Raw genomic sequence first — 13,366 nt, forward strand, 5'->3', positions numbered from 1 at the left:
AACAGACCTAACACAAGCACGGAAATTGAAACTGTAATCAAAAATCTTCCAACAAACAAAAGCCCAGGACCAGATGGCTTCACAGGTGAATTAGACCAAAAATTTAAAGAGCTAACACCTATCCTACTCAAACTCTTCCAGAAAATTGCAGAGAAAGGTAAACTCCCAAACTCATTCTATGAGGCCACCATCAACCTAATACCAAAACCAGACAAAGATGCCACAAAAAAAGAAAACTACAGGCCAATATCACTGATGAACACAGATGCAAAAATCCTCAACAAAATTCTAGCAAACAGAATCCAACAACATATTGAAAAGATCATACATCATGACCAAGTGGGCTTAATCCCAGGGATGCAAGCCTTCTTCAAGACTTGCAAAGCAATCAATGTGACACATATACAACATTAACAAATTGAAAGATAAAAGCCATATGAGTATCTCAATAGATGCAGAGAAAGACTTTGACATAATTCAATACCCATTTATGATAAAAACTCTCCAGAAAGCAGGCATAGAAGGAACTTACTTCAACATAACAAAAGTCATATATGATAAATCCATAGCAAACATTACCCTCAATGGTGAAAAATTGAAAGCATTTCCCCTAAAATCAGGAACAAGACAAGGGTGCCCACTCTCACCACTAGTATTCAACATAGTTTTGGTAGTTTTAGCCATAGCAATCAAGAAGAAAAAGAAATAAAAGGAATCCAGATTGGAAAAGAAGAAGTAAAACTCTCATTGTTTGCAGATGACATGATCCTCTACATAGAAAACCCTAAAGACACCACCAGAAAATTACTAGAGCTAATTAATGAATATAGTAAAGTTGCAGGATGTAAAATTAATACAAAGAAATGCCTTGCATTCCTATACACTAAAAATGAGAAAAGAGAAAGCAAGATTAAGGAAACAATCCCATTCACCATTGCGATGAAAAGAATAAGATACTTAGGAATAAATCTACTGAAAGAAACAAAAGGCCTATATATAGAAAACTATAAAACACTGATGAAAGAAATCAAAGATGCCACAAATTGATGGAGAAATGTACCATGTTCATGGATTGGAAGAATCAATACAGTGAAAATGAGTATACTATCCAAAGCAATCTACAGATTCAATGCAATCCCTGTCAAGCTCCCAATGGTATTTTTCAGTGAACTAGAACAAATAATTTCACAATTTGTATGGAAATACAAAAAACCTCGAATAGCCAAAGCAATCTTGAGAAAGAAGAATGGAACTGGAGGAATCAACCTGCCTGACTTCAGACTGTACTACAAAGCTATGATCATCAAGACAGTATGGTCCTGGCACAAAGACAGAGATAAAGATCAATGGAACAAAACAGAAAGCCCAGAGATAAATCCACGCACTTATGGACACCTTATCTTTGACAAAGGAGGCAAGAATATACAATGGAGAAAAGACAATCCCTTTAACAAGTGGTGCTGGGGAAACTGGTCAACCACCTGTAAAAGAATGAGACTAGAACACTTTCTAACACCATACACAATAATAAACTCAAAATGGATTAAAGATCTAAACTTAAGACCAGAAACTATAAAACTCCTAGAGGAAAACATAGGCAAAACACTTTCTAACATAAATTACAGCGAGATCCTCTATGACCCACCTCCCAGAGTAATAGAAATAAAAGCAAAAATACACAAATAGAACCCAATTAAACCTAAAAGCTTTCACACAACGAAGGAAACTATAAGCAAGGTGAAAAGACAGCCTTCAGAATGGGAAAAAATAATAGCAAATGAAGCAACTGACAAAGAATTAATCTCAAAAATATTATGAGCAGCTTGTTTAGCTCAATACCAGAAAAATAAATGACCCAATAAAAAAATGGGCCAAAGAACTAAACAGACATTTGTCCAAAGAAGACATACAAATGGCTAACAAACACATGAAAAGATACTCAACATCACTCATTATCAGAGAAATGCAAATCAAAACCACAGTGAAGAACCATCTCATGCTGGTCAGAATGGCTGCTATCCAAAAGTCTACAAGCAATAAATGCTGGAGAGGGTGTGGAGAAAAGGGAACCCTCTTACACTGTTGGTGGGAATGCAAACTAGTACAACCACTATGGAGAACAGTGTGGAGATTCCTTAAAAAACTGGAAATAGAACTGCCATACGACCCAGCAATCCCACTGTTGGGTATACACACCGAGGAAACCAGAATTGAAAGAGACACGTGTACCCCAATATTCACTGCAGCACTGTTTACAATAGCTAGGACATGGAAGCAACCTAGATGTCCATCGGCAGACGAATGGATAAGAAAGCTATGGTACATATACACAATGGAATATTACTCAGCTATTAAAAAGTAAGCATTTGAATCAGTTCTAATGAGGTAAATGAAACTGGAGCCTATTATACAGGTGAAGTAGTCAGCAAGAAAAATACCAATACAGTATATTGACACCTATATATGGAATTTAGAAAGATGGTAATGATGACTCTATATGCAAGACAGCAAAAGAGACACAGATATAAAGAACAGACTTTTGGGCTCTGTTCGGAGAAGGCAAGGGTGGGATGATTTGAGAGAATAGCACTGAAACAATTCTATTACCATATGTGAAATAGATGACCAGTCCAAGTTCAATGCATGAAACAGGGCACTCAAAGCCAGAGCACTGGGACAACCCAGAGGGATGGGATGGAGAGGGAGGTGGGAGGGGGGTTCGGGATGGGGGATATATGTACACCCATGGCTGATTCATGTCAATGTATGGCAAAAACCACCACAATATTGTAAAGTAATTAGCCTCCAATTAATATAAATAAATAAATAATTTTTTAAAAGTATTGCTAATCCAGAAGAGAGATTCTTTCTAATCCAAGGGCCTAAAATTAATGGAGAAAGTGAAGTTATTCATGACTTAACATTCCAAAGACATCACCTAACCAATATACATACAAAACACAAACATGCAAACATTCTAAATCTTTAAGTAGGTTCTAGATTACTGCAGAGGTATCTGTACAGTCTATGTGGATCTAAGAACTGATTTCATACACTTATATTCTTATATATAACTTCAATGTACAGAAGTAAATTAAGGAGAAATTAAATACTCCAAAGTAGTAAATTTTAACAGTCCCCCTCCCTTAGATGCAACAGGCTTATGGAATAAACAGTTGGTTCTAAATGATAATTGGTACTTGTTGCTTTTTGCCAGAGTAACACCCGGAGACAGTGGCTGATGCTATTCAACTCTAGCAAGACTTCTGAGAATATTAAATGTAAATCTACATAGAGGATAGTTTAATATATAAATTGTACAACTAGAAAGATTTTTGAAGGATAAGAGGGAGTTTTGCATAACAGAAAAAAATACTAAAGGAAGAAGGTCTAAAACAAATTTCTTCAAATTTATTTTTGTTGATTTGTTATCAGCAAAAAGGATAAGCTATGAATGCTGAATGTTCTAAGTTTAATTTTCTGAAGTTTATATTTTTAAAAATCACCACCACTGTATGCAGTGTTCCAAACTGAAAGCTCTCCCCTTAGGTACTAGAAAAACCTGCATTTGAACCAAGGATTTACTGCTCAAAGAGCAAGACTCCACCTCACTCCCCTCTGGGATTTTATGCTTATTCCAGCAAATTCAGACCAAATAGATAACATTTCAGGTTTCCATCTATAAAGAAAGAGGCAGACAATAAGTAGACCCTCAATTTTTAGGTACAGAATAATAAAAATATAAATGGTTTCAAATATCAATTTTGTGTTATTTGTGAGAATAAAAAAATCAAATTGTTAAAGGGTTTTTAACAATCCTGATTCATGCAATTTAAGTGACTGGAGGGGCAAATCAATCAGCAGTTTATGTAAACACTGAAAGAGCATATAGGAGGGTTCTCTCCAGTTTCCCATTTTTCAAAGAAAATTGCCTTTAAAGTTAGAAACCATGAATACAAATCAACACAAAAAAGTAGTTTTCAGCTAATTTCAAAATAAGGATTGTACTAAAATGTCACCAACTCAATAAAGAAATGGACATTTTCAATTCAGGTTGGATTACTTAAAGTACTGTCTGTTTATAATTCAGAAAAAGTCTGACAACAATCTAAGTTAAAAATACAGGAATAAAGGGGAAAATATATGTGCCTAAATTCTCAAACCTGAAGAAGCACCAAGCAGACAAACACTTCAGTATATTTATAGCCAAGTTAGAACATATATCTGTTCTGAAATTTAAAAATTAAATTAAATTTTTAAATTTAAATTTCCACTAAACAAATAAAAATTAAATAAATTTCCATTTTAATACTGATAGAAACTGATTTTTTAAAAATCACCATTTTGAATATCAATAGTACATTTCATTTCTGCCCCCTGTAACCTATAGACTTTCTCAGATTCAAACATACAATAAATGAAAAGTACTTTACAATCTCTGATTATTAGAAACCAGGGAACCTTTATGTTTCTGAGATTTGTGACAAACTCAAATGACACATAAAAATGAAGCTTTGAAAAAATTAATCAACAAGCAGGGCAGGAGCTCAGACATTCCTCTATCTTTCTCAAAGGAGTTATGATATTATAAAGAATAACTATGTGGATGAACAAATTTACAAACAACTGTTCCTGCCAAAAAGAAAAAAGTATGCTACCAAGGCCATATTTATAGGAATGTGCTTAATGATGAAACAGCATGCCTCACTTTTAATAAAATATTTGCACACATTTATATACAAATAGACCAATAATAAAGGACAGTGGGTCATCCTGTGGTAGAGAAGTTAGGAACATAAAAATTTCTACTGGACTAGTTTTACCATATTTTAAAAATATACTAAGATTTGGAACCTCGAGGTCACAAAAAGACAAATACTGTATGATTCATTCCACTTACATGAGGACTCTAAGTAGTCAAATTCATAGAATCAAAGCAGAGTGTTGCTTACCAGGGGCTGGGAAAGGGGAAGATGGGGAGTTGTTTAATGGGTATATAGAGTTTCAGTTTTGCGAGATGAAAAAGTTCTGGGGGGTGGGGCCCAGCAATGTGAATATGCTTAACACCATTGATCTGTGCACTTAAAAATGGTTGAGATGGTTAAGAAAAAAGATTCGGCAGCAATACATAAATAATCATAAACAGATATAAATAATCTATAAACAGTAGACTGGCCCCATGCACTTATATGCAGCTACTAGTCACGTGTGCCTATTAAAATTTACATAAACTTTTTAAAGTTAAAATTTCATTTCCTCAATCACAGTAGCCACAGCTCAACTGCTCAACAGCTGTTATGTAGCTGTTGAAGGCAGCTCAAACTCCATACGTGTTCATCACAGGAAGTTCTATTAGACAGCACTGGGTCAGACTCAAATACATATAGGAATCTGTATTTGACACAAACCTGCTTGTGATAAAGGTGGCACAACAAATCGGTGGGGAAAGAATTATTGAGAAAACAGTGCTGGGACAATCTGCTCGTCTGGAGAATGAGGAGGGAGAAAGGGAGTAAAGCTAAATGCAGATCTCACCTATTATTCCGAACAAATTCTGAATGAATCAGAGATTTATACTTTAAAGCTGAAATGATAAAAGTACTAACTCGTAAGTCTAATCATTAAGAAAGGGCTTTCCAAACACAATGGAATCCAAGAAGGACAAAAGAAAATGACTGATTTCTTTTTTTTTAATTTAACAAAATACAAACTTTCATATGAATAAAGCCCAGACAAACTGAAGGAAAAGAGAAGGGGGGTGTGGAGTGGGAGAAAATAAATTGAAAGTGTCAATATACACATGAAAAAATTGCTCAATTTCACTTGGAATTTAAACACTATTAAAAATTGTACTTCCAGTCATCAGATGGAAAAGATAATCCCCTGGGTTAATGACTGTGTGGAAAAACAGGCACGAATGGATGCAAAACCTGATACAAATCATTCAGGGGCAATTTTTAAATATTTATCAAAAATGAAAAGCAACAAATTATTTATGGGTAAAATGATACTGAATCTGGGTTTGTGTTGAAAATAACCCGAGGAGTAAAAAACTTACCTGAGAAAGTTGGTGCAGATATAAATAAAACAAAATTTGGCATAAAATGATAGTAGTTGCATCAGGATGGTAAGTATGTAGGGGATTCATTATATTACTCTATCTTTGAATATGTTTGAATTTTTCCAAAGTTGTTCCTATCATGCACAGTCTTTAACCCAGGAATTTCATTTTTTTGAATTCAGCTTATAGATACACTGAACAAGCACAACAGTGGAAGTACAAGGACACTCTGAGGTAACAGAAGCATCCAGAAACAACCTAAATTTCTATTAGAGAATTGGCTGAATAATTGTTTATCTAAACACAGTGATGTAACACCTTTAAAAAACATTGAGGTAAATTATATGAGAGAGATTATGGAAAAGGGGAAAAGTATCAAGAGCAGAACAATAGATACACGTCCATATTCATAATAAATTCTAGAAGGATATGTGAGAATCTGAACGGTGGTTACATCTGGTTGGGCAGGGGATGGGGGACTAGAAATCTGGGAGGAGGAAACTCATCTTTTCAAACATTTTTATATTATGACTTTTTTTGCATGTGAATGTATTATATCCATTACATTTTTATTAATAAAAAGAACTAGACTTTTAAAATCTTTCCTCTATAGAGATGACTATCATTCATCAGGAACTGTTAATGTTTAGGGTCAGTGCTGGGAAGAGCTTGTCCCAAAGCACATTTAAGTTTTATAGAGCACAACAGAGGAGCCACAGTTTCTTTATTACTGACCTAACTCAGGGCTCTTTCTCACTCTTGTATCTTAGCCCCAATGACCAATCTGAAAATCTAGCATTATAGATTAATTCATCTAGAATAACTGCTCTAAAGATGTAAGATCCTTTCTTGGTGTTAATCAAACAATTAATGACATTTATTGAATATATATGACTATGTACCTGGTCCTGTGGGAGATTCAAAGGAAAGGATTACAGTCTTGCTCAAGAAGTTCATAAACTCACTGAAGAGAAAATACTCATGTGAGGAGCAGAGAACGGTTAATGCCATGCAAACACATTACATGCCGAAAAAAAGAGAAGTTAGTGTGGGTATGCAGAATCAAGGTCATGGTGGAAAAAAGAGGGCAGACTTGATCTTAACAGATGAGCTGGATTTAGACACCCAGAGAGGAGAAAATTATATAAAACTGCCTGAAAGAATGTACAGGAAAAAACTGAGATAGTGAAACTCAATATGACCAGTGGTGGGGGATGGGAAGTATAAAACAGGTAGCAAATTGGAGGAAAGTTCAAGGTAATATATATTTTTAAGAACAAACAAAAATTAAGATTTTATAAAATAGGCAAAGGAGAGCTTTAACAAGCATTTGGCAGCAACAGTGTGCAAGGTAGAGTAAATTATCTGCATTCTCTGCTTCCTTTAGGCCTGCTTTTTTGACATGATAAATAAAAGGACAAACATTGTTTCCATACCTCACTTCCAGACCCCGACTCTAGTGGTCTCTTCTTCCTTGGTCCAATAGCTGCAAGAGCTGTGAGATTAGCATCTCTCTGCTGTATCTGCGCAAGCTCCAACTGTTGTAACTAGAAGACAGAATTTAAAAAAAAAAATCGGTGTTTACACAGAGCCATGCTCAGACAGGGTAAAGAAACTGACCACTAAGCCCACTTCTCTGTTCTTTCCCAAATATGTGACAGTGCAAAATAAATATCAGATCAAAATAAATAACAGATTTCCCTAACAGCCAAGTATACATCATATTCTGATTCCTTTGCTCTGATAAACTCCTTAGTCCTGAATCTCTAAATAGAAGAGGCAGAATTTAGGTAAGGAAGAAGTATAGAATAGAACAGAAGAAAGACATCTAGAGCTTAACCTCTCCTTAAGTTTAACCACAGATAAGAAATGCCTGAAGAATAAGCTGAACTGTAAATTGGAGCGAAAGCAGCCAAATGACAGTCAAATTTTTCAGATTAAAAGCGAATTACAGTTGACCCTTGAACAATGAATGTGAGGCTAGAGGTGCTGACTATCTACGCAATAGAAAATTCATTAACTTATAGTTGGTCTTCCATATACCTCATAACTAACATACAACTAAATTAAAGAATCTGCAATGCAGGAGGCCCGGGTTCAAACTCTGGGTCAGGAAGACCCCCTGGAGAAGGGAATGGCTCCCCACTCCAGTATTCTTGCCTGGAGAATTCCATGGACAGAGGAGTCTGGCAGGATACAGTCTATGGGGTCGCAAAGAGTTGGACATGACTGAGCAGCTAATACATAACACATAATTAAATTTACATATAACTTATAGAGGTTTCTGCATATCTACATATCCCTAATTCAACAAATTGCAAGTCATGTAGTACTAGATATTCAGTGAAAAAAATATACATGTAAGTGAACACACACAGCTCAAATCTGTGTTGTTCAAAGGTCAACTGTACTTAAAAACAGACAGTTTTTATGTATTATAGGAAACAGTTCTATATGATTTACAAAGCGCTTCCTTCAAATTAATTCATTTAACTCTTACAATCACATTGAAAGGTATATATTGTTATAATAACATGAAAAGTATACATGTATTTTTTTTTTTAACTAAGGGAGACAGTGGGGCTTTAAAGACATTGGGAAAACATCATAAAGGTCACACAATTAAGAAGTGATAAAAACAGAACTCAGAGCCATCAAAGCCTTCTCAATATATCACATTTTTTATGGATTTACTCTATATTTATCTTCATGTCAAAAGATTGAAAGTGAGTCAGTATTGTTTTGGTGTACTGTTATCACTATGCTTAAACCAGAATGATGAAATCTACAAGGTATAATTTTTTGATATTTGGGCACTAAGCTGTACACAGGATCTATCAAAGATGTCCCATTAAGGTAGATAAATTTAATATACTAAAATTGAGAAATAAATGTATGAAACACTGCATCATTTCACCAAGGCAAGTGTCAAATGGTATTCTTTTTTTTAAAAAACAACAAGGTAAAGAAGTCAAAATAAAATATCACTACACAGATCCTTGGGCTTTTCCAGAAGAGAAATAATGTTCCATTCCTATCAAAAATCTTGTTACTGTGGAGAAAAAGGGAGAAAGAACTAGGTAGTGATTGCTAGATAAATATTCAAACAAGATCAGACTCCAAGATAGTCAACTGAAGTAACCTACTGGGGAACCATAAATATATCCTGAGAATATTCTTCTAAAAGAACACTAACCAAATTTTTAACACTTTAAAAAAAAAAAAAAAGACCAGATGAAAGCAGAAAACAGTTTGGGATGAAGTAGGCCATTTCAGAGAGATCATTTCAAATTACTTTATAATATCAAAGGAAAAACAAAGAATAAGCCAGTAAGCTATAGGTAACTGAGTCTAACAAAGCAGAAAAGTTTGACTTAACTGAAGAAAATGAACTAGGAACCACTTCCCTTTTGCTCCACAAATTACAGGGCAGAAATCCGTCCTTTAAACTGTGTATTTATATATATATAAACTGTTAGAAAACTATTTTCGGGAGTTGTAAACTATCTTTTGTTGAGGATGGTCTTTTAAATAAAATATACAGTTTTAGAGTCTGATGCTGTTACAATATAGAACTTCAGGGTGACAAAATACAATTGTAGCTAATCTACCCTGCAGCACAAATCAAACAACAAGCTATATTTTAAAGTCTTTCCCTGTAGAGAAATGGTATCTGCAAGACAGTCGCACCAAACAGTTTTAAAACTGACCTCTGTCATCAGATTCCTCTCCCTATAAAGTAAAACATTTTCTTTCTGCAAATTGTACTTTGGTTTCCAGAAATCTCACACACAATGTTTTAGAAAATTTTGCAAAACTCTTAATAAAAATAGAAACTGACCATAGTTTGGTGGGTCCTGTATTTACAATAAACTTTCTTAAACTCAATGTATTGTGGCCAGCATAATACACTGTGGATGAAGACATGTAAACTTTCTGCGTGATAAAAGCACTGAATTAGAGGTTTCCTAGTGGAAACAGGATTGCAAGTGACATGATTATTTACACAGAAAATTTCAAGGTAGTTATAAAAAACAAAATTGAAGAACTTCCTAGGATTAATAACAAGTTTAAGCAAGGCTACAAGATGCAAGTCAATACACATAATGATCGCATTTCTAAATACCATTAAGTAAAGTCAGAAACTTAAAATTTTTTTAAATGCCACTTAAAATAGCTTTCCCCCGAATGAAATAAGTATAAATCTAACACATACAGATACTTGTATGCTATACACCACAAGATGCAAATGAAAGAAATAAAAGAAAAAAACAGATAAATGGAGAGATACATTGTGTTCATGGACTGCAAGATTTAACAATCTATGGATTGTTATGGATTGTAAGAAACAGTAAAGGTTCAATTCTCTCCAAACTGACCTTCAGACAACATAATTCCAATAAAAATTTTTTTGTAGATATGTGTAAGTTGATAATAAAATTTATATGGAAATTGAAATCAGAAGCTAAATCAATTTTGGGGGGAAAAAAGGGAACAAAATTGGAAGAATTACACCATGCAATTTTAAGAATTACTTATATAAGGCTACAGTAACCAAAATAATGTGGTATTGACAAAGGAATGGGCACAGATTAATGAGACAGGATAGGGAATCGAGAAACAGATTCACATAAACATGGCCAGTTTATTTTTGACCAAGGTGAAAAACAACTCAATTGAGAAAGCAATTACTTCAACAAATTGAGCAACTGAACATTCACAGGCAAAAAAAAAAAAATGAATCTTGAACCTCATACATTATACAAAAATTAACCTCAAAATGTAAACTTTAAATTTCTAGCAAAAAGCATAAGGAAAAGCTTTCATGACTTATGGCCCAGAAAAGAATTCTCAGACATTGACAGCCAAAGCAGGTCTATTTTTTTTTTCACATATTTGACTTCATAAAAATTAAAAACTTTTGCTCTGTAAAAGACAGTTAATAGAATGAAAGGACACACTATTTTTCTCTTCAATCTGTATGCTTTTTCTTTTTTTGCCTTATTGTACTAGCAATATAATGTTTCCTAATCTTTAGAAGAAAGCATTCAGACTTTCCATCATTAAGAATGGTATTAGTGGGAGGGTTTTAACAGAGGCCCTGTATCAGACTGAGGAAGTCCCTTCTATTTCTAGATTGCTTAGAGTTTTATTAATAATGCATGGTGAAATCTGCAAACATAGTTCTGCCTCAGTTGATATGGTCACATGGTTTTTCTTTCTTAGACAATTATTATGTTAGATTTTACTAATTTTTAAATACTGAACCAGCTTTGCCTTCCTGGGGTAAACTCTTGGTCAAGATATATTATTATTAGGTATCACTGGATTTGATTTGCTAATATTTTGGTGAAGATGTTTACACTTATGTTCATGAGGCATATTGATTTATACTGTTGACTGGTATGCAGAGTAGGTCAGGGTCACATATGACAAGAGTGTAGCTCGAGTGGGAACAAGAAATAAACATAAGAATATGGGGTTGCTTTCCTGAGCTCCTCCCTTTCTACCTCCTCTTCCCAGTAAATCCTGGTTCCTTGGGGCTGACTCCTCTTTTTGTCTCTCTGGCTAGAAGGCTGGGGCTTTAGTTACTCCTCTTGGCCATGTAGTTCTGTGACTGTGTCCATGTCTAGGATCAAGCAACAAGTATGAAAACAGAAACCAAAAGCTTACTAGGCAGAATTAGAGGCGCTATCTTGCTAGTTAGCCTTTATAATTCAACTTCACCTTTCAGGAAAATAGTATATTCCACATAATCTCAACTGGACACTTTCCCCCTTACACTCAAACACAGTACTTTATATATTGTTGAAAAGAAATATAATGTACTATATTGATATGATTACAGAACTTTCCCCCCAGTTCTTACTTTTATAGTCTTTTTTTATTCTCAACCTCTGGAAGGAAACCACTCCCCCAACACACACATACAAAATTGGTATGTTAGTTTTTGGAAACAGACATATCCATGGTCAATCTCAGGCTCATGGTCAATCTTGCCTGATGGCATCTTTCTTAAACATCTCCATAGCCAATGTTTTTAAGCTACTGGTTTTCCCTCTAATATCTCACCCTTCCCTAAATTATGACAGCTCTGTAACACAAGCAGAGCATGTACTGCTACATTCATTTTAAATACAAGGAACTGGGTAAGTTCAAAGAGGTCAAGTGATTTTCCCACAGTGGAATTGAGACAATGGTAGACTGAATCAGCATCCAAGACTCCTGACTCCTACCTCAATGCTCCCTCCGCTATAATATATACATTTTCCCGCAAAAGGAAAACATGTCTCTCAAGACACACAGATCCCATATTCAAAATTAAAGATGCATATTCCCTTCTGAAGCTCTAAATAAAAAATAAAATGTCGTCTTTTTTATGTACACCAATCCAGGGACATAACCAATAAAGGTCTCTTGTGAAAATATCCATTAAAAAAACCTACTGTAGCTTTCCTGTGTCCAAGAAAGAACCAAGTGAATGGTAACTGGATGGTGACTGAACTATGCCAATTCAAGATGCCAATTCTCAGATTCCCCAAATCATAGTATTTAATTTAACCTTCTATGACTATATAGTCAATGGGAAAATAAAAATGATAGATTTTTAAAGGCCACCTTCTTTCTCCTCCTGGACCAAGGATTCTAAGTGTGGTCTCTTAAGCAGCAACAGCAATTGCAAAATCAGTGGAAACTGGTCGGAAATGTGAATTCTCAGGCCTCACCCAGGCCTGCTGTATCATAGGTGCCTGGGACCCAGCAATCTGTGTTTTAATGAGTCCTCCAGATAATTCTTATGTACGCCTGAGTTTGAGAACCACTTAGACTACCAATGCTTTGAAACATGGCAATTCTGTTTCTCTGCTATGTATACAAGTTCTTTATAACTTGTCATTTTAAGAACACCTTCTCCATACTACATTAATTTGATTGCTCGAATGTACTTTTAATGACAAATTTCATTTTGCCCTGTTCAGTGTTCCACGAATTTTGGCTCATGGAGAACCAGCATAAAGTTTAAACACAAGTTGCTATAATTTAACAGTTAGCCTTTACCATCACATTTCATTGACTCTATATCTTTTAAAATTTCATTATAAAAAAGTCCCTTACCCTTCTTGTACCTAAATAATATATTTTCTAATCAGTAATGAGTCTTATGAGTCAGTATTCTATTTATTGTACAATAATGTTTTATGGAGAATTGTATTTCTTATAGTTCTTATATCTTATACAAACAAAAATCCCAAGTACTTCAGGGTACTGTTACGCATTTTAATAATTTAATACTTATTTTTGTAGTTT

General features: G+C 34.5%; 1 protein-coding gene across 2 annotated transcripts in view; it reads right to left on the reverse strand.

The window, feature by feature from the left end:
* Nucleotides 1–13,366, reverse strand: part of TAF4B (TATA-box binding protein associated factor 4b) — an 89,541-nt gene that overhangs the window by 15,209 nt on the left and 60,966 nt on the right. For both annotated transcript variants that reach the window (XM_043444278.1, XM_043444279.1), the window contains one exon: nt 7,498–7,608. In XM_043444278.1, coding sequence (XP_043300213.1) covers nt 7,498–7,608 — 111 coding nt within the window. The remainder of the gene's footprint in view (nt 1–7,497; nt 7,609–13,366) is intronic.

The sequence above is a fragment of the Cervus canadensis genome, chromosome 23 (assembly GCF_019320065.1).
Source record: "Cervus canadensis isolate Bull #8, Minnesota chromosome 23, ASM1932006v1, whole genome shotgun sequence".
Classification (NCBI taxonomy): Eukaryota; Metazoa; Chordata; class Mammalia; order Artiodactyla; family Cervidae; genus Cervus; species Cervus canadensis.